Below are 22762 nucleotides of genomic sequence, written 5' to 3'. Positions count from 1 at the left end.
ATATTGACAGAAGAAAATTAAAATATTTTGGACACATAGAAAGGATGGAAGGGGGACTTCTCAGACCAGTAATAGAAGGTAAAGTTCCTGGAAAAAGAGAAAGGGGTAGACCATCAATGAAATGGATGGATGGATGGATGGTGTGTGTGTGTGTGTGTGTGTGTGTGTGTGTGGAGTGACTGATCTTCAAATAGTTGAGGCAGCCAGAAAAGCAAACAACAGGACTACATGTGCGAAGCCTGGTGTGGCACATCACTGAGCATCAGAGTGACCATATGGCATCTGTAGATGGCCAGTGAACATAGAGAGTGTATAAAATCAAATATTTAGTAATAATAGTGGTTAATCCTATTTTCTCTGATTCTTAGTTAATTCTAGTTTTCTCTGTTTCTTGGTGTGCAATCTCTGTCTAATTTGTCTGTGTAGAGATTTTGAAGGACCAAAATCTTTCCACCTTGTAACAGGAATGGCTAACTCAATTTCAGATGAAATTAAATTTTTTTATTTATTTGTTTTTCATATTACATCCACATAAAAGACAGAAGGGGTCTTATAGTGTGGGCAAAGACAGATTCAAACTCAGGTTTTCCAACCAAATGGCATAATTTCTTACAGCTGTATTACTGAGATGCCCCAATTGAAGTCTGTTTCATAAAACAGTTGAATTATTTTCAATTGACATTTATTATTTTTATTTTCTGTTATCATTATAGACTTTTTAAGGCTCTTTAAGGACCTGAGTTCAAATACCATCTAGAAAGCAAAGACCTTTTCAAGGTTTTTTTCTCAACTAAAAGTGAGATTAGCTGCTCTCATATAGAGGCAGCAGTGCTTTTCCCTTCTGAAAATTCATTTTCTATTAATAAGCATTTCATAAAAATATTTCATTCTCATGAATGCGATATCATACAGCATTTGATTACTTAGGGAAGTATGGAAGAGGGACATGATGAGTGAGCAACAGGTATATAAAGAATTCAGTAAACTTAATGTCACTAATCTGTATGGATTGGTGATATATCACACTAGGGGCTGTTCCAGGGGAATTAACTGCTTTGATTATGCTTGTTTAACATAATTCTTGCACTGGACCAAGTTCGAAAGGAGTGGAAAGAAGGCAAAAGTGTTGTGCTTCATAAGGGAAGTGATAAGACTAAGGCTCTGAATTATTATCAATCAGTGTATTTGGAGTAGGGGTTAATGTTGGAGAGGTTAATGAGGACTATGCTTTGGAATTGGATTGGCTTTTTGTTTTTCCCCTTTCTAAATAACATTTATTTATTTTTGGAAAAATATATTTCTAGTATTTTATGGAAAAATACTAGAAAACATATTCTTAACATATTCCTAGAATTTCTGTGTGTTTGGCTGTAGATCTAAATGTTATATTATTAGTTATATTTTTGCATTAACTCTGTGGCTCATTTGGTAACAGTGATGTTCTTAGGTTGGTAAGATTTTCTAATACAATTTGCAGATAAAATATTATGATGGGCATATGACTAATCACTTTATTCTAATAAATTAAGGTTGTGGAAACCAAAGATATGTGGCTCATGGGTTCTTAAAAGTATTGAAATGACTAAAGAAGAAATAACATAAAATCTTGAAACATGTCAGATAAACATAGTATTACAAATGTTCACATGCAATTAACAAGTGAGAGGAATAACTGTTTATAAAGTTTTATTCTGAATATGCTATACTAAATATTCATTACTGTGTGATGAATCAATCCTATGTGTTAAACATCTATTTTGTCAACCCAGCTAATAGGGCTATGGGTTTGAAACCCATGGATTATGGATTTTTGTGAATATGTTTAGGTAGATGTGTGGTGGTGGTCTCACGTATTTGCCTGAATCCACCCAAGGTGGATTCTGGTAGTCTCATGATAAGCAGTAATTCCATTGCCTATTTGTGAGGAGACCACCACCAAGCTTGTTGAGACAGTTCCTCATGTGGTCTCTAGAACAGGGTTTGTAGTTCTAATGCTTAGCCCACCCATGGTATTATACTAATGTTCTATGAGTTACCAGCTTTTCTGGGGTGGGATTCACATTAAAAAAAATTATTTAATTTGCATCATGAACATTGAATAAGTACCATCTTTTAACACTTATACAGATCCCAAGTCCTGCTCATACTCTGCAAGATTTGTGATTATATAGACAGAATTGCATTAGTGCAATTCATGATGCTCAATTCAAGTGATGATTCAAGTGCTGAATCTAGTCTCTTAAGTAAAAATATTGAATAAGGTAGTCAGTTGGGATGCTGCAGTTTCTGTATACTAATGTCAGAAGTATCAGGAACAAGAGGGAGAAGTTTTTAGCATTGGTTATTGCAACCTCGCCAAACATTATAGACATTATTGGCTAACATAAGATGAATTGTAGCTAAAGAGAATAGGAAATAGGAGGGAGTGCAGTTCATTTGAAGCAGTCCAATGTGAGATCAAGGCCAATAAGATGAAATATACAGTTGGTTGCTGCTCTAGGACAGATGGTTCCAGGGATGATCTGTAAGACATGCACCAGCAAATTAGGATAATGAGTGCAGTATGAGTGATTATTATGGAGAACATCAACACCAGAGATATAGATTGACAGGAAGAAAGATCACATAGCAGGAAGGAAATGGAATTTCTACACCTACTGAGAGATAACTACTTGAGGCAACATGTGATGGAGAGGACTCAGAGTGCAACAGTATTGAACCTGGTCATAGGATTAAAGATATGAAATGGTTTGAGTTTTTTAACATGCAACAATCTGTCCTTCCTTTCCATGTGATGGTACATGGAAAGGAAGGACAGATTGTACCCCCTCTTTTTTTTGTGGGAATGTACAGCACCATCTGAGTCCCCCCAAATTTTTATTCGGGCTCCAGAACTGGCATAGGCTGACGAGTCAGGCCTATGGCTCGGTCAATATTCCTGGCTGTAATCCGTGTGTTCAGAAGACCGGTTTGCCTGCTTGTGGGATGAAAAACCCCAGATAAACTGGCAGAAAAACCCTGCTGTCCATGCCCAAGACCGGCTAACTTGGCTATGGCTGAGGAAGATCCTTACATTCCTCACATCGTCGATGGGAATCGAATCTAGGACACTCCTTCCCCAGGCATATGGTTGTGAAGCGCAAAAGTCACTAGGCTAACCGCATGGACACATGCAACAATGTGCCCTAAATGTTGGGTTAGTTTATTTTGTATGCCTCAACAAATGCTGTCAACTCTCTCTTGCTATAGTACAAAACATTATACAGACTTGTTCCATAATATACTACCAAGCTCTACAGTATACTATGTTAAAAGAAATTTACTTATAAGAGACTATCCACTACAAAAAGTTATTCTTAGGGTTTCCCCCTCCCGCCTTCCCATGTGTTTGATGTTTTCTATAGTGAGAGTTAGCTGTATCAGTTTTGCAATCTGAGTTTAGTGTCTTTTAAATGAGAATGATTTCTAATTTACTATATACCATTCTGGTTTTCAGGTGCTGAGCTAGAATCAATACGGGCCTTATTCAATGAAAAAGAAAAAGAATTGTCTTTGGCAGTGGCAAAAGTTGAAGAGTTAACCAGACAATTGGAGGAATTAAGAAGAAGTAATGGGTTAAGAAATTATGTTAACACTGCATCTGTTGCTGCAGCTGAATTGGAAAAACTAAGGAGAGAATTAGTAGTAAGTGCATTTTAGAATTTCTATTGTTTGTGTTATTTCTACACCCCCTGCAAAGTCAGATTTTTATGAACAATTGTAATACACAGAAATACAAATGGATTTCTGCTCATTTGAATTTGCTGATCAATAGTATAGCATTAGTGGAACAAAATATTATTATTATCCTAAGACCCTCATGGAGTCACAGACTCATCTAGGAGGTCTCTTTGTCAATTTTGTCATATGCACAGCTCATCATACCTCACCTTAAACACATTCAAATTCTCTACAGACACCATTCTTTCAAGCAATGCATTCCAATCATTCACAACTCTCCATGCAAAATATATGCTTCTCACTCCTTACTCACATCCAGGGATGACCTCTTGTTCTCCCCTAATCTCCCGCCATTTTATGAAAAACTTTCAGATCCTTATCCACCATCATCCCAAGATCTCTTATTTCCTCCACATTAAACAATATATTGCCACCAAGAATAAATTCTACATCCCATCTTTGTTTTCCAAATTTTAAAACCTTACATTTTACAACTTTGAACTGGCATCCCTACTCCTGTGTTCATTCACTCAGTGCATTCAAGTCTTCTTGTAAGGCCACAACGTCTGTAAATTAACGATGCCAAGAAATTATATTCTTGATTCATCCTTTATCCAAGTGTAAGCAAGCAAAGTTTGCACGTGAAGTCACTTCACTACTGGGCTACTTGTATATAGAGGCTAATGACTTCACATCAGTTGCCTTAGTGTCCCATAATGAAAAGGACACATCTCTTTACAGACATGTGTAATGTTGAGCATTATGGAAAGGGCCTACCCAGACCAGTTTTGACCTTTATTGAGGTTTCACCAGTGGGAGCTGGACCCAGAAGTGATACCAAGGTTGAAGTAATGCCGAAGTCATATTTTCATATACAAGTAGTCAAAAGGTGTCACACCTTATTACTAAAATACTCTGGATTAGAGATAGATGTTAAACGTTTTTTCACTTGGTTATATCTTTAAATTCAAGATGCCAAGAAATTATAATCTTAGTTTAATTCTTTATCCAAGTGCAAGCAAACAAAGTTTACTTAATCTTAACAACAGAGTAGGAATCTCAGATGTACAGAAGAGCGAAACTGAGATATACTGAAATGTTTGAAAAAACTGGAGAAAAGCTATAGTAACAGTAAATATCTGCCAGATTTCTGCTCTCCACATGGAGAGAACACAAGAAATAAGTCTTATCAATTGCGTTATTATTAACAGTAGTGGCTTGAAACTGGTCCAGGTTTCAAGCAAAAAAAGCAAAGTTTTAGGAAGGTTAAAAAAGTATAAAAGATGAATTAGTTGGAAGAGATAAATTGCATACATTATATGAATGCTATATTATTATAAAAGAAGTGAGAGTTTGAAAACACAAACTAAATTTAGAGACTATGGCAGTCCTCTGAAGAAAACATTTGTAGCACAGCTAAGACTGCACATGTGTGTGACAAAGTTGTCTGCAGTAATAGCACCACAAAAAATGATGTACAATAGTATGCTCAGAATGTTAGATAAGTCGAAGAAAAGAAGAAATAGCATAAAACAGCATGTCCTGTAAAGGACATGCTAGTATGCCAATGTGGGAATTAAAAAAAAAAAAAAAAAAAAAAATGCAAGAAAGCTAAACAAAAGTCAGAAGATTTTCTGAAGAATTTGGAAAAGAAATATTGTGAGGGAGGTGGCAAATTGTTGTGAAGGTTATGAGATCTAGAAAGCTTAGAAATAGAGGAAGTAATACTGCTAAAGGAAATTAAAGATCATGAATGTGAAATGAAAGTAGGGATATTCTGGTTGTAAACCTGTTGTACATTTAGTACTGTGGGTGAGCAATCCAGAAATCTTTCTCTTGTGACCAACAGATAGCAAATTTCTATCTATTGTGGAACTCTGAGTGGAATTCTTGTTCTTTAGATTAGATTAGATCTTGTATACACTATTACCTTATAGATATTTATTACATTATTATTTTTTGTGAACTACCTTTTGATATACAAAAACTATAATATTAGATAACACACAAAACTGCTGCTGGTTATGTTTACTATTTCAGTTTGTTATTGTTATGATGAAACAAAATTCTTTTTCTGTTTTCTTTACAGTATCGAACAAAGTTAACAGAACAACAAAATGTGCGTATTGCCCAACAAAGAGAACTTTTAGCACAGCGCCAACAAGAAGCTTCCCACATGGACCAAAAAATTACAGAATTACAACAACGCCTCCAGAGAAAAAGGATACTTAACCAACAACTAGCAAATCAGATTCATTCTGCTACAGTTGCCAAACAGCCTCACATGCAGACACAGAATAAGACTCGAATACGACCACTTAGTACAAATATAGCAACTGTGGAACCTCTTCAGAGGACTTCTCAGGAACCAGACAGAAGCCAAGATGATCTTCATGCAAAATTGCATGGCTCAAAACAAGCTGATGATTTTGCAGAATTTACTCCTTCCAAGAATGATCCAAAATACCAGACTTTGCCTTATAATACCAAGTTTTTGATGAAAGGAATTAAGGATCAAGAAGATGTTCAGCAAACAGCTGATACAGATAACACAGAAAGCTGGATTCCGACTACAGAAAGAGATTCGGGTCCTATACAAAATGGAAATTTACCTCTTCCTGTTTCTCAGCATTCTTCAGCAATCAATTATGGTACTTCTATTCCATCTTCTAAACCTGCTCATAGCCTTACTAACTTCACACCTCGTCCATTTGGCACAACTTACAGCTCTTCTCTCCTTGGCCCTTTGGCAGCTACTCTCTTATCCACTTCAAGAGGACAACAACAGCAGCAGCAGCAGCAGCCTAATGACAATACTGCCACTATACCACCTTTAATAACACCTTCACCACCTGTGCCAACAGTAAGTTAGAAGTTCTTCTGTAAAATACTGTATGCTAATGAAAATAAGATACATTACAAAGAATTAATATTAACTTGTTATTCCTCATACTGTTAATCCACTTTTCTAATATTATATGATATGATGCTTATTTTAAAACTTATAGAAAAATGAGTTTCATTTAAATAAATGCTATTTCAGTTAATTTATCTGGTGTTACACCCTGATAACCAAGGATGTAAAAATTTCAGTTATCATGGTGTAACAAGAAAATAAAAATATAAAGTCCTATGTAAGTTGCTAACAAAATATTTAAAGACAGAAAATATGTTTGCATCCAAGTAAAATAATTATAGCAGAAATTAATAAATTTAGTTTAATCCTTTATCCAAGTGTGTGCAAACAAAGTTTGCGCCTGAAAGTATCTTCAGGACTGGGGTAAAGTGGTACAACACTGGGCGACTTCTTGCAAAGGTGGAGCAAGATACCAACACTCCTATCTCAGTATCTCCCATAATGCAAACCACATCTCCTTGTGGATATGTATAATGTTATGCATTAAGAGAAGGGCCACTACTCAGACTAGTTTCAACCTTTATTGAGGTCTCTTTAGTGGGAGCCAGGCCCAAGTGGAGATACCAAGGCAGAAGCATTAGCAAGGTCATCTCCTCCTATAGGAGCTGCCAAACGGTGCGCCACCTTTTTATTAAATTACTCTGGATTTAGAGAAAAATGTTGAAAGTTTATTTTATTTTTATTTTATTTTATTTTATTATAGTCTGACCAAGTGAAAAATAAACTTTCAATATAGCAGAAATTGTTTATTTAACTAAATAATAAAAAAAAGGGATCTTATTACAAAAAGAAAGGATAGGGAAAAAATAGGTTAAGTAAGACAAAGAAGATTAGTGATAAGAATTTGTATGCGAGAGGCTAGTTTAACACTTGAAAAAAGGAGATTAAAATATTCAAGTAAATTCTAAAAAGGGGATTAATTTAATATAGAGGCTAGCTTAAAACAAATGACGATCGCTCAAGGTCAATTCTCAAAGTGAGACATCGTCACGTGTAAAGGAACCGTAGCATGTTTTGGGCAGAAAAACGCCACTTTAATTAGTGAGTAGGATCGACTCCAGTAGGGGGGGGAGAAAAGAAATTGAAGGAGGTGCTGATAGGGGTCATAGAGATAAAAGGTTTAGGACCCCCCCACCCCCACAAGCCCTTTTTTCCTCTGAGTTTCTTCACGAAATTTTCATATAGGCAATGCGCGGTTTTCCTGAGTGACGGCATAGGAGTTATCTCTGTCCGACACAACAAGGAAACAAAGTGTGCGGGAATTCGATTCTGTATTCCTATTGCAAGAGACGAGGAAAGCCGTATAGTTACAAGAAGGAAGAAATTGTCTATGTATTTCATCATCTAGTACTTGTAAAAAAAGGGGAAGAAAATCCTTACGGAAGTCCATGCCCACGTGATGAGTTCCATAGTGATAATATAGGAGATGCTATGTATGTCCTTAATTCAAACACGAAAGGTATAGATTGTGTGAAAACCAGGGTTTGTCCTAGAAAGGTACTTAAGATCTTGTATCAATTGAAATCGCATATAGTTGCAATCATTGTTAATTACTGGACAGTTGAAGATAAACTAGAACTTTGGTACAAGTCAGAGTAGAATGAGAGTAAACTAGTTTGTATTATTTGCTAGAGATTTATGTATGCGCATGGTATTTCATATGAGAGTGTCTTAAAGATCAAATATGTATGGGCATAGCAAAAGGATAGTTTAACCTATATTGATTTGTTTTGTAAGTTAGATAAGGTAAACTGAATATAAATGTCCATGGTATTATAGCAATATAGAGCATTCTGACTAGTATAAGGTTAGGTAAAGTGTAAATTTGTCAAGGATTATATGTATAAAATCTGTTATGATGGCATTATTGCAAATTCCCATATAGGATTTTGCCCTAGTACTTGTATTTTGCTTGTATAATTTTGTAATTTTAGTCTTAGTATTGAATTGTGTTTTATATAATAGAAATTGAATTGTACCATGTTTAAGATTTTAAATAAACTTTTGTTCATCGATAATACAGTTATCTGACTGCCTAATGCACCACTTGAAAAAAACGTATGAACCTAATTGAATTATATATCTTAAACTAAATGTCCTGAAAGGCGCAGTCTAATATAAATATTAGGGACACTAAGGGGAGAAAAAGCTTAAATATTTGAATTTTGTAATATCTCGTACATAGTTAAGTTTTGAATTAAGATAAGTAAAGATTCACTTGAAAGGATAAAAGAAAGGTTCTTGTAAAATACCTATCAAGGACACATGCCAGGAACTTTTAATATGATTTCTTCTTTTCCAAGATTGCAGCAAAAGTACTAAAGAATTCTAGTTATGTCTCATAGAAAAAGAAGGGGAGTGTGGAAGACTAACTATTCGAGCAAACTAATAACATTAACTGAGATATAGTAGAAATGTGCAGCAAGTATTTTGTCAGTATATTTCATATTGCAAAAACAGCTGTAGTATTGAATACAGTTGAAAAGGAGGGACAAGCAGATCATGAATGTGAAATGATATTATTTGAGGTCAGTATGCAAAGTACATCGAACTAATTTGTAAAAAAAAAATTTTTTTTTAAATTTAACACTGCCAAGTTCATCAACAACTGTGGTTCACATCCTCAGGAGAAAATAGTGAATTCAGTAAACAACTGAGCTGCAAGCAGTAATAAAAACCATATTAAATATTTAAACAAAGACTAATAACAATGGAATACATATGTGTGCTATGCTGCGTCATGATAGTTGGTGATGTGATGTGCATTGCCAAGATCTGCATGTGTTAGATTTTTTTATGAGAGAAGACCAGACTTGATGTAAGATCATGATTTGTTTTTTGTTGCATTGGTTTGGGTTACATTTTGGATGACGCTTTAAAAGCTCTAGAGTAGAATTGTAGTCCACATAGATCATTTCAGTGTGGCCACAATAATTGTGTGTGTGTGTGTGTGTGTGTGTGAGTGCTGCTAATCCTGATTTGTGTTTTCTTTGTTTTTCTTCTATGTCCTTAAAATGTTTTGACATGCATATCTCTCCTGACCTTCCTGTCTGTCTGTCCTAAATGATACATTCCATAAGTACAGGTGATCTTGTAAATCCCAGATTTTTTAAAGTGCGGCTTTGATTTTTGTATTTTCACTGGGTGGGATCCCCAAGATTTGATATCTTGGTGAATGTTGAGAAAGGATTAAGGAAATAACCAAGAAAGATGACAGACTTAATCTACATTAAAATGGCTTCCATACTTCAGTTAAAATAGCCAAAAAAAACGTTTTAAATGGAACAGTCAGCACTACAAAATATTAGACAAGACGAGTATTAAAAGCAAATAAAGACAGTGTGACAGCAGCAATGAACATAGAAGATTATGTTGACAAAATAATGTTAACCTTACCGAATGACATCAGCACATGTAAGCAACTTGACCATGATCAAACAGGACAAAATCAACAATTTGATTAATCTATTTAATTAAATTTAATCTATTGGGTTGCTGTAAAAGTATGATGCAGCTTATGTAGCTTCTCATAAGCATCCACTGTATGATTTCACATATATATCTGTTTTTGCCAGAAACCTTTTCCTGTTTTGACCACCCTCCAAACCAGTGCTTTATGATCACTTGCACCAACTAGTGGCAATATCAATACCTCATTAATAATCATTCTGTGAGGATATCACCAAATTTAACATGCTAGAACTTAAGTTTCTTCCATCATATGCTGCTTAAGATAATTACCATGAACTATCAGAAATTCAAGAAATTCACTCTGTTTGTTCCCATATGTCTCCTCATGGAGAGAGAATTTGTCGTAAATGTTTCATGTGCCAGTGCAAAAAGTGCAAGTCATGGAAAGTGAGAAAATGAATTGACAAATGTTAATGATGTAAGGAAAGAAGTATATTTGATAAAGTGTTCTGGACAAATCAGACGTAATGAGTGATAGTGTGGAATGAGAGTGTAAAAGAAGTGGCTGAAAGTAATGTAGATAATGAAGCGATGGTAAGGAGTGAAACACTTATATTGCATGTTTATATTGCATCCTTCACAGGACCAAATGGGGAGCTACAGTGACTGGAGAAACAATTGTCGTATTGTACAGCAGGTGGGAGAATGAAAGAAAATGTGAATTCAGAAAATGTTCAAGAGCTAAAAACTGGAAATAAGGATAAGGTATTGTATGGAGATTCGATGATGAGAAGTACACCTAATTAGCAAGTGACAAAAGCATATATCCTAGGTCAAAAATGAAGAATGTTAGTGACACTGTTAGTTTGCAGAAGGGAGAAGTGAAAGAGATGATTATCTGAAAGGAGAGAAATATGCAATGAGAGAAGATATGAAAGAGTTGTTGAAAGAAGCAAAATTGAAGAGTATGAAAGTAAAAACTGTGGGTGTGCTGCCTTGGTATGATAGGACCGAGTTGAGAAGAATACCATGATTGCTAATAAGTCAGTGAGAAGATTGTGCAGGAGGAATGGCATGCAGTTTATTGATGTATGGAGTGAATCTGATGGCTGAAAGAACTTATATATAGATATGGTTGATGGGCTACATTTACATAGTTTTGGAGTTAGATATTTGGAGAAAGTGTTGTTTAGTGAGAGGTTTGGAAGTGCAAAACCAAGGAAAGTATAGATGTTGAGTGGGTGCAATCAAGTGTGTATGGCCATCCCTGTGATAAATGAGCATATGTACAGAAATTATTTCACTGCTGGATGCAATCTATCACAGATTTTAGATTTGAATGAGTTGGTAATGACAAAAGAGTTCCTGTGGATATAAGGGATGTTGAAATGCATGTACACAAATACAAGAAGTACTAGGAATAAGGGGGAGGAGTTTTTGGCATTTGTCAGCTCATCTTGGCCAAAAATTATAGGCATTAGTGACACCTGATTAACAGAAAACGATATAGTTACAGGAATAGAATATAAAGGAAATTGTATTTTCAGGGGGAATAGAACAGGAAATGGGGTGTTGCTGATTATAGCTGAAGAATTACAACCAACAAAATTAAAGTTAGAGGATTTTAGGTCTGAGGAGATGGTTCATTTTGAGACTGTCTGGTGTAAGATACAGGAAGTACTAGTAATAAGGCCAACTGGATGTTTGATGATTGTTGGATGCTGCTATAGTCCAGAGAGTCTGCATGAAGATGTAGATACCATGTATTGGCAGATTAGCACAATGAGTATAGGCCAAACAGTTATTATGGGAGACTCTAACGATGGCGGGGGCATGACAAGGTTAAAGTGAAATTTATACAGATTATAAGGGATAATTACATGAAACATGTTATAGAGGGGACCAGGAGTTTGAGATAGTTGTTGGAAGTTTTTTCACTTGGTTATACTATAAATTAAAGCTACCAAGAAATTATATACTTGGTTTAATCCTTTGTCCAAGTGTAAGCAAACAAAGTTTGCACCTGAAATACAATCAGGACTGGGGCAACTCGTATATAGATGCTAATGAGCTCATACCTTGCCTTAGTATCCCATAATACAAAGCACATTGAAGTCTCATCAGTGGGAGCCAGACCCAGAGTTGATACTAAGCTATATATATAATATAAGGACTAGCTTAAAGGGGTGAAGCAAGAATGCTTTTCATCTTCCCTGTTGTCTGTAGCGGACAGTGTAAGGATAAGGTGTTATTGAGCTATATAAAGCTCTGATCATGGCAGGAGGGGTAACAGCAATAGCCAAGCCTCAGTTAGAACTTCATTGGCTACAGCATTGCCATCCATTACCCTCCAAGGGTATTAATCACCGCATCTCACGGTTGATTCCCTCTCTCCTTCATCCAGTTGATATTAATCACTGCATCTCACAGTCGATTCCCTCTCTCCTTCATCCAGTTGATACTAAGGTTGAAGTAATGCTAAAGTCATATTTTCATATACAAATAGCCAAAAGGTGTCACACCTTATTATTAAAATACTCTGGATTAGAGATAGTTGTTGGAAGTTTTTACACTTGGTTTTACTATAAATTAAAGCTACCAAGAAATTATATACTTGGTTTAATCCTTTTTCCAAGTGTAAGCAAACAAAGTTTTTGCTTGAAATATAATCAGTGTTGGGGCAACTCATGTATAGATGCTAATGATGTCACTCTACAATGCATAGCATTATACATACCAGTAAGGATATGTGCTTTGCATTGAGATACTAAGGCAAGTGATGTGAAGTCATTAGCATCTATATATGAGTTGCTTCAGTCCTGATTATATTTCAGGCGCAAAATGGGGTATATATACCTGTAAGGATATGAGTTTTGCATTATGGGATACTAATGCAAGTGATTTCTTGTCTGATCTATTAAGGCTATATGTTTGTTCTGGTTTTTATGATGTCTATAGTGCTTCTACTGTCACTGTAAATTGTTGCTGTCTTTTGATTTATTTATTTATTCTTATGGCAAAAGCAGCTACAGGTCAATGTCCAGACCAGATAGCCTATCCAGGGCCTCATCTGTCACCTCATGGATGTCCTGGAAGCCACCACCATGAAATTGGCTCCTTGAGCAATCATTCATAATACGAGTGATCATCTGGATCACAGGGAACAGTCACAATAAGGGTGGTCTGATAATCTCCCATTTATGCAATAGGTAGCTGCATCTACCCTGGTTAGTTCTGATCCTGTTGATAGATGACCAAATCTTGCTAGGAAGTGCAAAACCGGGCTGCGGAACACAGGGATCTTCAACCAGGAAACCATTTGTTGGAAGATTGTTGGCCCAGTGTTCTCTCCACATGTCAGGTGTTGATGGTAAGGCAGCAAAAGAGAGTTCATCCATGGACCAGAAAGGGTTTCATACTTTTAGGCACATACTAGGTGGATTTATGAGAGTCTGGGGCAGGAGCGGGTTGCTCATTACTTTATTAAATACTTTAATCAAGGCTTGTCGTCTCTGTATATTTGGTGGAGCAATGTTAGATAGGACAGGCAACCAGGGGAGAGGAATGCTTCTCAGTGTCCCACTAATTGTGCGCATGGTAGAGTTTAGCTTGGTGTCTATAATGTTAGTGTGTTGTGTGTGTGTGTGTGTGTACCTCCTTCCCAGAGGGGCACAGTATTCTGCTAGAGAATGCAAGGGCTAGTGCAGACAACCTTAAGACATCAGCATCACAACTCCAGGTTGTTTCAGCAAGCCTAGAGATGATGGTATTTCTTGTTTTAACTTTGTTGGACAGGTTGGTGATGTGCCTTTTATAGGTTAGGCTTCTGTCCAGGCTCACTCCAAGGTATTTTGGGTGAGGCTCATGTTCTACCATTTTGTCACAGAAAGAGAGGTTGAGGTATCCATTTGCCTCTGCATTGTTCAAGTGAAATGCTATGGACACAGTTTTTGTTGGATTTGGCTTCAAGTACGACTGCTTGAAGTACACCTCCAGGATGTTCAGGTCTGTGTCAGGGTTGGGGGCAAGCTATAAGGAGCAAAACTAATGTTGTAGCTTTCCAGTAAGATTTGAACACACTGCATAGGATGAGTGAGACTACCAATTTGAGTTTGGTACCACTTCACATTGATCAAATACACAGTATTTAATATTGGTAAGAACATATTGGGAGAGGAGATGAAGATCTGGTGGAAGGCAGAGCTCTTGGTGATAAGGACATGAAATTTAATTGACAGATTTGCAAGAATTGAGAGGACAACAGAATTGATTATGGCAATAACGAGGAGATATTCAGATGTAGAAGAGCTTATAATACTACTATAGAAGGCTGCATTTAGACACCTGGGTGTTAAGGAAATAGATTTTGGAGAGGAGGTAAGTCCAGGGAAGTGTGACATAGTATCATATCTTCAGAATGTTCATCTGAGATTTTGCAATATAATTTTTAAAGGAACGAAATAAGAAATTTCTTTATTTAAGTACTGAAAATGTCTAGTTTCTAACTAGCATCTTCAGACAGCTAGTTTGTCACTACGGACAAGTACTGATATTGTAATCATTTGGAACAATTTTGTAGCATACACAAGAAAAGAGATAAAGTTTTCATTACATGCCTTGGATAAAAAGAAGTTTACAAGTGCTAAATGTTTCCCAAAATCTCAGAAACAGTCATTTTAAAATTACTTTTCCCAGATTTTGGATTAATTAATATATTCATACTTATTGCAGTTTGAGGGGTGTTTCATGGTGTTCAATTTGTGATGACTTCTGTGTAGAACTTTGATTTATTATTATTACTATAATCAGATCTCCATGGACTCAAAAGACTCACTGTAGGAGGTTGTGCTATCACACACAACTCATTAAACTGCACCTTAAATGCATTCACTGTCTCCACACTCAAGCAAAACACATTTCAATCACCAACCACTCTTCATGTACAAAAACCTACTCCTTGCCCCTCTCCTGCTGCTCAGACTCCTTATACAGCCAGCTTCAGGAATGTCCTCTTATTCTCTTTCTATTTCCTCCCATTCCTATGAAAGATTTCTTTTCCATTAATCCCCTTACCAACTTATGTCTCAATCATACCCCCTGTCCATCCATGAGATGCTGCAAATTGCATTTCCTCAATCTTTCTTCATACTCAACTTTCCAGAAACCACCCTTATCTATTGTTGCTTGACACTTTCCAATATCTTCTCCTCCTTCTGAAAACTAGATGACTAAATATGTGCACAGGAATCCATATTGTGCCCTAATCAAAGCCTTATACAGTAGAACCATAATCTTCTTGCCATAATCCATTGTCAGGTGTAAATCTCGCAATTTTAGCAATGTGTCTTATAAGGAGATGATTATATTAGGACTATGAAACGTAGATTGAGGACATGATTGAGAATATGTGGACTGTAGACACTAGCCAATAAGAGAAAGGGTGGGGTGATATGATAGAGATACCTACAAACTTCTGAAAAAATCATACAGGATACCAGTGGAATTTTTCATTTTATAGAGGATGGGAAGAGGATGAGAGGGTATCCATGGAAGCTGAGAATGAATGCTGATGAAAGGAGCAAGAGCTAGATATTTTAATCTTATAGAGCAATGGGTGATTGGAATGGACTGCCTTTGAAATGTGCATGCAGTTAGTTGAATAAATTCAAGAAAAGGTATAACTAGTGTGGGTGATATTGTGGCTTCCCTCAATGAGTCCCTGACTTTCAAGAGGTCTAGTACAGTGCTTCCCAAACTTATGAGTGTAAAGGCCCCTTTGGAAAAATTAAAATATTTCACAGCCCCATCGGGGAAAAAAAATCATAATACAGACATATATTATTATATTATTTATTGTATTTATATTCAATACAAAACATATACAGTGAATACTGCAAAAATCAAATGCAAATATTACATTTTTAGCATCTTACATACACATTTGACATGGCACATTATCTTATATTTTTATATAGATAAGATATGATGTTATTGTACATTTGTAGTACAAGCACATAAAACATAAAACGATTAGTAATAAACAAAGTAAGAATTAAAAACATAAAAAAAAGTTTAATAACAATTTAATGTGATGGATGCATTTCAATACTGCTACACAAAAAGTCAATATCAGGTGAAATTGAAACTGCAATTCTTAGATTTCTTTCCAATGCTTCCATTGATAAGCAGGACCTGTGTTTATTTTTAATTACCAATAACAATGAAAATGCTGTTTCACAAAGGCATGTAGATGTGAAAGGAATCAGCATATTTAAGGCTGCATTTGCTAATGAAGGACATTCTTTTTGTCACCGAATCCAAAATTCAGATAAATTACTGTTAACAAATTCTGATTTAAAGGTTGAATTTGCTCTCATATCAATTAGTTCTTCTTGGGATGACCATGGAAGATTGCTGAATTGTAAAGAAGGAGCAAATGGCATTCTTATTCAATCATATTCTTTATCTGCATTCAACTTAGGAAAATATTTTTTGAAAAAACCATAGAATTTGTGAGGTGGTTAATTATTATCCTTTATTTCGTTAAATTTTTAATGTAGAAAAGATCAAATAATAGCACCACTTACCGATACTGGCACACCACAGACTAACAAGATGAAAATTAGCAAATTATGTGAATAAGGGAATCCTCTGCATTTATAGTTCTGATGCATGTGATCTGTGCTATCAGTGCAGTGGCCCCCTGCACTCCAAACGTATTTCTTTCTGCGCATCGCCTGCATCTGTATATACTAGCAATGGGTATATATTTACTAATATTCATTAAGTGCCAAAATACGCAGGAAGCAAAATTTGTAAACCAACACCAATGTGGTGTGATTTTTAACATTAAAATATAAAAAATAACAAAAAAGAAATAATAAAAATTAAATATGTTTCTTTTAAGATAAGAAAATATCTACTTAGTCTTAAAAGATTTTTAAATTTGTTTTCATTATTTCACAGTCCCCAAGGAGGCTGCAGCCCACAGTTTGGAAAGCACTGGTCTAGTAAACCTTATACTTGGCATAATTGAACTGGTAAACCCCACTCACTTGCTCATTCATCCAGTCTATTCAAGTCCTCTTATAAATCCACAAGATCTGCTCTACTCATAGTTTTTCCCAACTTTGTATCATGTGCAAACAACTGCATATCTCCCCTTCAATCCTTTCCAGTATCATTAACATGAAAGCTAAACAGTGATCTTCCTCTTCTGGGATATTGTTCCCTCCCATACACAACTTGCTGATACTTATCAGACAGCCAGTCTCAAATGCAATGCACTAGTCTATTATCTAACCCCATCTATTCCATTTTAATTATAAACTTGTCATGTACAAAATATAAATTTCAGTTACCAGCTCATCATGAGCAAAATTTCAATTATTAATCTGTCATGTGTAAAATCTAAATATACCATAAAGTATGCATCTTTCTTATCTAATGCATTTGTCACCTTATTGTACTACATAAGTATATTACTAAAACACAATCTTCCTTTAGTAAATCCATGCTCTTCATCAAACAGGATGTTGTTGTTGTTGTTGTCAACAAAGTTTGGGTCTTGGTTCTCACTTTAAAACACAATTCCAGATACACAGATTGGCCTATAATTTGAAGCCTTATCATCACCTCCCTTATGAAGCAGAACAATTTTACCCTCTTTCCATTCCTTTGAAACTTGACCCAGTGTACAACTCATGTTAAACAAGTTATGTCAAGGCAGTTGTTAACTTCCTGATATATTTTCTCAAAACACAGTTATATATCATCAAGTCCTGTGGTCTTATTAACATCTAGTTTACAGAATCCAACTTTCTGTTCACTCACTATCAGTCCCTCTGCCTCCTTTTCCTCAGCACTCAGGGTCTGCATGATGTCACATTCATGAATATGAAATATCTTGATGAATTGCTCATTTAATATCTCAGATATATCTCCGCAGCAGTTACTATTCTGTTATTTTCACCAGCCTGTATCATCTTTCCATAATCCTGCTTTCTTCTGCTGGGCACATATCAAAAGAACTCTGTAGAATTTTATGTTCATACTGCAGTTTTGCTATCCTTGCCAAGCATGTTACCTTCCTTGCCTGTTCTTTGTTTTTCCTTGCACAACTGATTATTGCCACTCATCTCATACTGCCTCCATAATGCTTTCTTCCAGATTGCATGCTTAATCTCTTCATTCATCCATTTCACACCTACCTTCTTTAACCTCCTGATCCTTGGGATACTTTCAGACATTGCCTCTGCTAGATAGTTTTTGAGTAGGACCCAAGAGCATTAATCTCCTTTCCAATCAATTTCTCATTCCATGATATAGCTGCAAGCTGTTTCCTGACTTTTCATAAGCTCATCCTTATAATGTTTCCATTATATGAGACCTTTGATTAGGCTATGTGTATTACTATATCCCAGGAGTTGTATACAGTAATCCCAAAAATTCAAGTGACCAAGAATTGTTTGCTTGAATTTTTGGGGAGAAGGTTAATGAGAAAATTTTCAAGAAGTTAAAGGTGTAGGTAACCAAAAGATCAAGATAAGATCAACTGTGAGGGGAATAAGTTATGAGCTGGATAAATTAGTTGAAAAGGGGAGCCGATATATGATAATGACATATAAATTGATAAGAGAGAATCTGTAATAATATTATTATTTATTGTTATTATCATATGATTCTTTCTTATCAATTTTTTTCTTACAATTATTACATGAATTGAACAAAATTACATGAAATGAATCAAAGGGCTTAGGAACACCTAAAGCAAAATTTCCTTAATCAATAATCATTGATTTCTTTCTTTACAGACTTCTAACTCTTTAGTCAATACTTCATCTGTGTCAAGGAGCATCCATCAGGATGTACGGTCTCTAACAATTCCTTACCAAGAAGGTATAGAAGGATCGGTTAAGCTTTCTCCTTCTTCAGATGCACCAACACTAACAAATATTGATGAATCTCACAATGTTAAAACAACAGAATCAGTTGAGGAAAGACAAATTTCAGTTTCATGTGATCTATCTTCTAAACCTGCACTTCCTCCCAAACCTTCCATACCAGTGAAGCCGATTCCACCTCCTAGACAAACCCATGTAATAAGCAGTAATCCACAGGAGAAAGATGTCAATTTAGCACTATCTGTTTTAAGAGGTTCAGAGCAAGAAAAAAAGAACTACAGGTAATACATTTTTTTTTCATTTTTAATTAATATCTTTCTTACCCTTGGATGTAGTGTCAGACTATCATTAATTTTCTTTTATGACTAATTCTTTATTATTATTATTAAAATCAGACCTCTTTGGAGTCAAAAGACTTGTCATGGGAGGTCCATGCAAAAAGATCATTGAACTGCAAACTGATTCACAGTTTCTGCACTCACCACACTTTCAGACAATCTATTCCATTCATCAACCACTCTCCATGAAAAGAAACCTGCTCCTTATCCCCCTTGCTCACACTCTCCTTATACAGCTTCCATTATCACTCTCTACTCTATGAAAAATCTTTCCCACATTAATTTGATAGCAGCCTCTTGAAAAATTATGCCTCAATCATATCCCCTCTTCTTCTATTCACAAGACTCTGCAAGTTATATTCCCTCAATCCCTCCTCATATCTAACATTTCATAGACCTCACAATAACATAGTTAACTGCCTCTGGACCCTCTCCAATAAATCGTCTTCTACAGATACTTTCATGGATAGTGTTCTGCCGAATTGGCCACTATTATTCCACCACTCTCCTAAAAAATTATTAGAACAAGAGACACTGCTAACCAACACCCTTTTACAGTCCATCTCAAAACTCGCTGAATCAACTTCACTACCTCCTCTTTCATTCCATTTACTTCTGTTCTTTAGAACATTCTTCCCCAAAGATTACAAACTTTAGCTGCTCAAGCAAGCAAAATGTGAACAGATTTCTCCTTTCTTCTATTCCTCTTTCCCATGACACTAAAATGTTATAGGTCTTGTGGCCTTTAATGTATGGATTAGATATATATATATATAAAAGGGGAGCTTTTTGTTTGGAATTGCAGCCAGAGCAAATGAGCTATGAGACCATCATACTGTGTCTGTAAATTCCGTATGTTTTTCTGCTAGTTTGTTTTGCAGAATGAAAAACTCAATTTTCCAGGAGGAAAAAAAAAAAAAAAAAAAAAAAAAATCTGTGACTTCTGTATAAGGCAGGCTACTGTCACCTTTAGATGAAAAAATCCTTATCAAGGGTCTTTCCAACTAAAAATCATTAATACTGACTGAGTTCACCTCAGGTGGAGGTACTTATTGTGACAGGGACCATTGTCAAAGAGAATAGATACAGATGAATTGGAGGTGTTTAGGGGGAAAAAAAAATCTCATTGTGAATATAGCCATAGAATTGGATGATGTCTGCCCATGTTACAAGAAAGTGCAAGAGAATTAGTGGTGTCTGTGACCAAGTTATTTAATGAGCAAGTTTTAGTGGAGTCCCAATAAATCGATAGTTAGTTAATTACGTATGAAGGCTCCAAAACTGGTTATGAATTATAGACTTATAATTATCTTAGGATTGTTAGTTAACATTTTGGAAAAGTTGTTTAAAGCCAGAATTCAAGAATGAGTAGATAAAAATATAATTTATGGGGGTTCAGCACAACTTTACGAAGGAGAAGTCTTGCTTCAGTAATTTACTCACTTTCTATATTAAGCCACGTTTGAGTTTAATGAAGGAAATGACTATGCAGCAGTGTACAAGAGTTAACCAGAGTTAAGAGATAATGCTTCTGACCAAGTTGTTTAATATGTGTCTTTGCTACTGGCAGTAAGTAAACCACAGTAATGGAAGGAGGACAAGACAATTTCAGGAGAGAGAGAGAGAGAGAAAAAAAAATTAAAATTTACCAGAGAACTTACCAAGAACTTCAGTTTTTTAAGCTTCTTTCTAAAATTTGCTAAAAAAGAAATGGCAAGATCCATAATATCCTCCATTTTAATATCTTACTCATGCCAAATTGAAGCCTTTCAACTCTATACTTTATTATAGAAATTAAGTAAATAATTAAAGTGACATGGGTAATAGGGTAGCTGGAAGAGAGACATCAAATAGTAATAATGTATATGGTAGAACAAAATCAAGAAGGTAGGTGACCAGTGGTATGCCACTTGGGCTACTCCTGTATTAATTTTATATTAATGATATTAATGCTAAAAAAGATTATAAGCTGTACATTTGATGGGACTGCACTGCTAAGGACCAATATGGCAAGGAGTTAAGTTTAAGGGAAATATTCCAAAAATGAGCAAAACAGCTCAGTGGATCACTTAGGAATGTTAAGAACACACACTGATAAATAGAGCTATGAGATTATTATCCTTTAAAGGTGATTTTTGATACAGCCACATCTGGACTACAGAGCATGAATTTGGTCATCTAAGTTTGAGAAAGTAGTGGAAAGATCTAGAGGGAAGTGATCAAGATGGCGACAGGTCTGCAGAATGTATTCTATAGAGGTATATTGAAAGTTTGTGAAATTTGGAATTGAATGTTAGTTACTGAATATTAGGAGAGGTATGTTGGGTATTCTGCAAATAAAGTTAGTGTTGGCCCTTTGTGATGAGTCCTTATGGTGCCTAAAGATGCCCAGTTGATGATCTTCTATTATGGCTGCTTTTCTGCAATTCAGTGTATTTTTGTACCTGTAATATTGAAATATATTCATAACAGTCCTGCTGCATATTTCCTGTCATTCTCATTTGGCACCTCATTTAATAATTTTCCAAAAAGCAGAATATGAAGTGTTAACTGACTGCATGTAGCAAAGTTTTCTGCAAGGTTAAGAATTAGTAGGACAGGAGATTAAAAATGCAACTCATAAAAAGAAGAAATTGTATAGAATGTTCCCTGCTAGATCTACATGTGTGCTTACAGAATATACAAATACAGAATATATAAGAAAATCATAAGAAAATCTACTTTTGTTTGAAAATAACTAAACAAAAATCACAGGAATATATATATATATTTTTTTTAAAGAATACAAACAGTAAATATAATAAAGATGGCAATATATAAGAGATGACTCAAAGACTCTTGCAGGAGCTACTTATGCAGGAAGTCCTTGTGTCTCAGTGCCATTTACTTAGAATTATGATCATATCACTTTTCATTTCTTTGATATTCTCATAACCTCTTAAGAGGGGGGGGGATCTCCAATAAGCAGGGTGGTGGTCCCAAACTAGGAAATGAAATGCATCTGTCACCTAAAGGCATTTTCATACATCCATGCCACAGTCAGATTCAAATGCACAGTCCATTGATATTGAAAAGTAGATATACTATTCACTCAGTCAAGAAGGCTGGCTGATAAACACCATTGTTATGTAATATTTTTCTCCTTCTATATTAATTATAAAAATAAATAAATTAATTGCTAAGAAAACTGATTTAATAGTAATTTTAAATGCTTTAAAATGCAACTGAAATATTATTGTATCACATAAGTATGTTTAAAAAATGTAGAACTTAAACTGTCACTGAATTTATTGTAAAATCTGTAATTATGACTGAGAAAGTCATTAAAATTGTTTCACTTAATTGTTGCAATTAAGTGAAACAAAAAGAGTGATTTGTTGGTTCTCCAATTATTCTGTATTTTTTTAAAAAATTGATTATTATTTATACTACCAATGTGAGATCTAAAAAGATGTTAGATCTTTGTATATATT

The 22762-nt window shown here is 35.2% G+C and overlaps 1 protein-coding gene across 4 annotated transcripts in view; it reads left to right on the top strand.

Moving 5' to 3' along the window:
- Positions 1 to 22762, top strand: part of LOC150101705 (apoptosis-stimulating of p53 protein 2-like) — a 209309-nt gene that overhangs the window by 100061 nt on the left and 86486 nt on the right. For all 4 annotated transcript variants that reach the window (XM_090400042.1, XM_090400044.1, XM_090400041.1 and 1 more), the window contains exons 3-5: positions 3497 to 3684; positions 5810 to 6583; positions 18862 to 19232. In XM_090400042.1, the coding sequence (XP_090256168.1) occupies positions 3497 to 3684; positions 5810 to 6583; positions 18862 to 19232 (1333 nt within the window). The remainder of the gene's footprint in view (positions 1 to 3496; positions 3685 to 5809; positions 6584 to 18861; positions 19233 to 22762) is intronic.

Source organism: Typopeltis vanoorti, chromosome 11, assembly GCF_054136105.1.
Source record: "Typopeltis vanoorti isolate ZY-2024b chromosome 11, IOZ_Tvanoo_1.0, whole genome shotgun sequence".
NCBI classification, from domain to species: Eukaryota; Metazoa; Arthropoda; class Arachnida; order Uropygi; family Thelyphonidae; genus Typopeltis; species Typopeltis vanoorti.
Note: the sequence above shows the minus strand (reverse complement) of the source record. Positions and strands in the feature narration are given on the sequence as shown.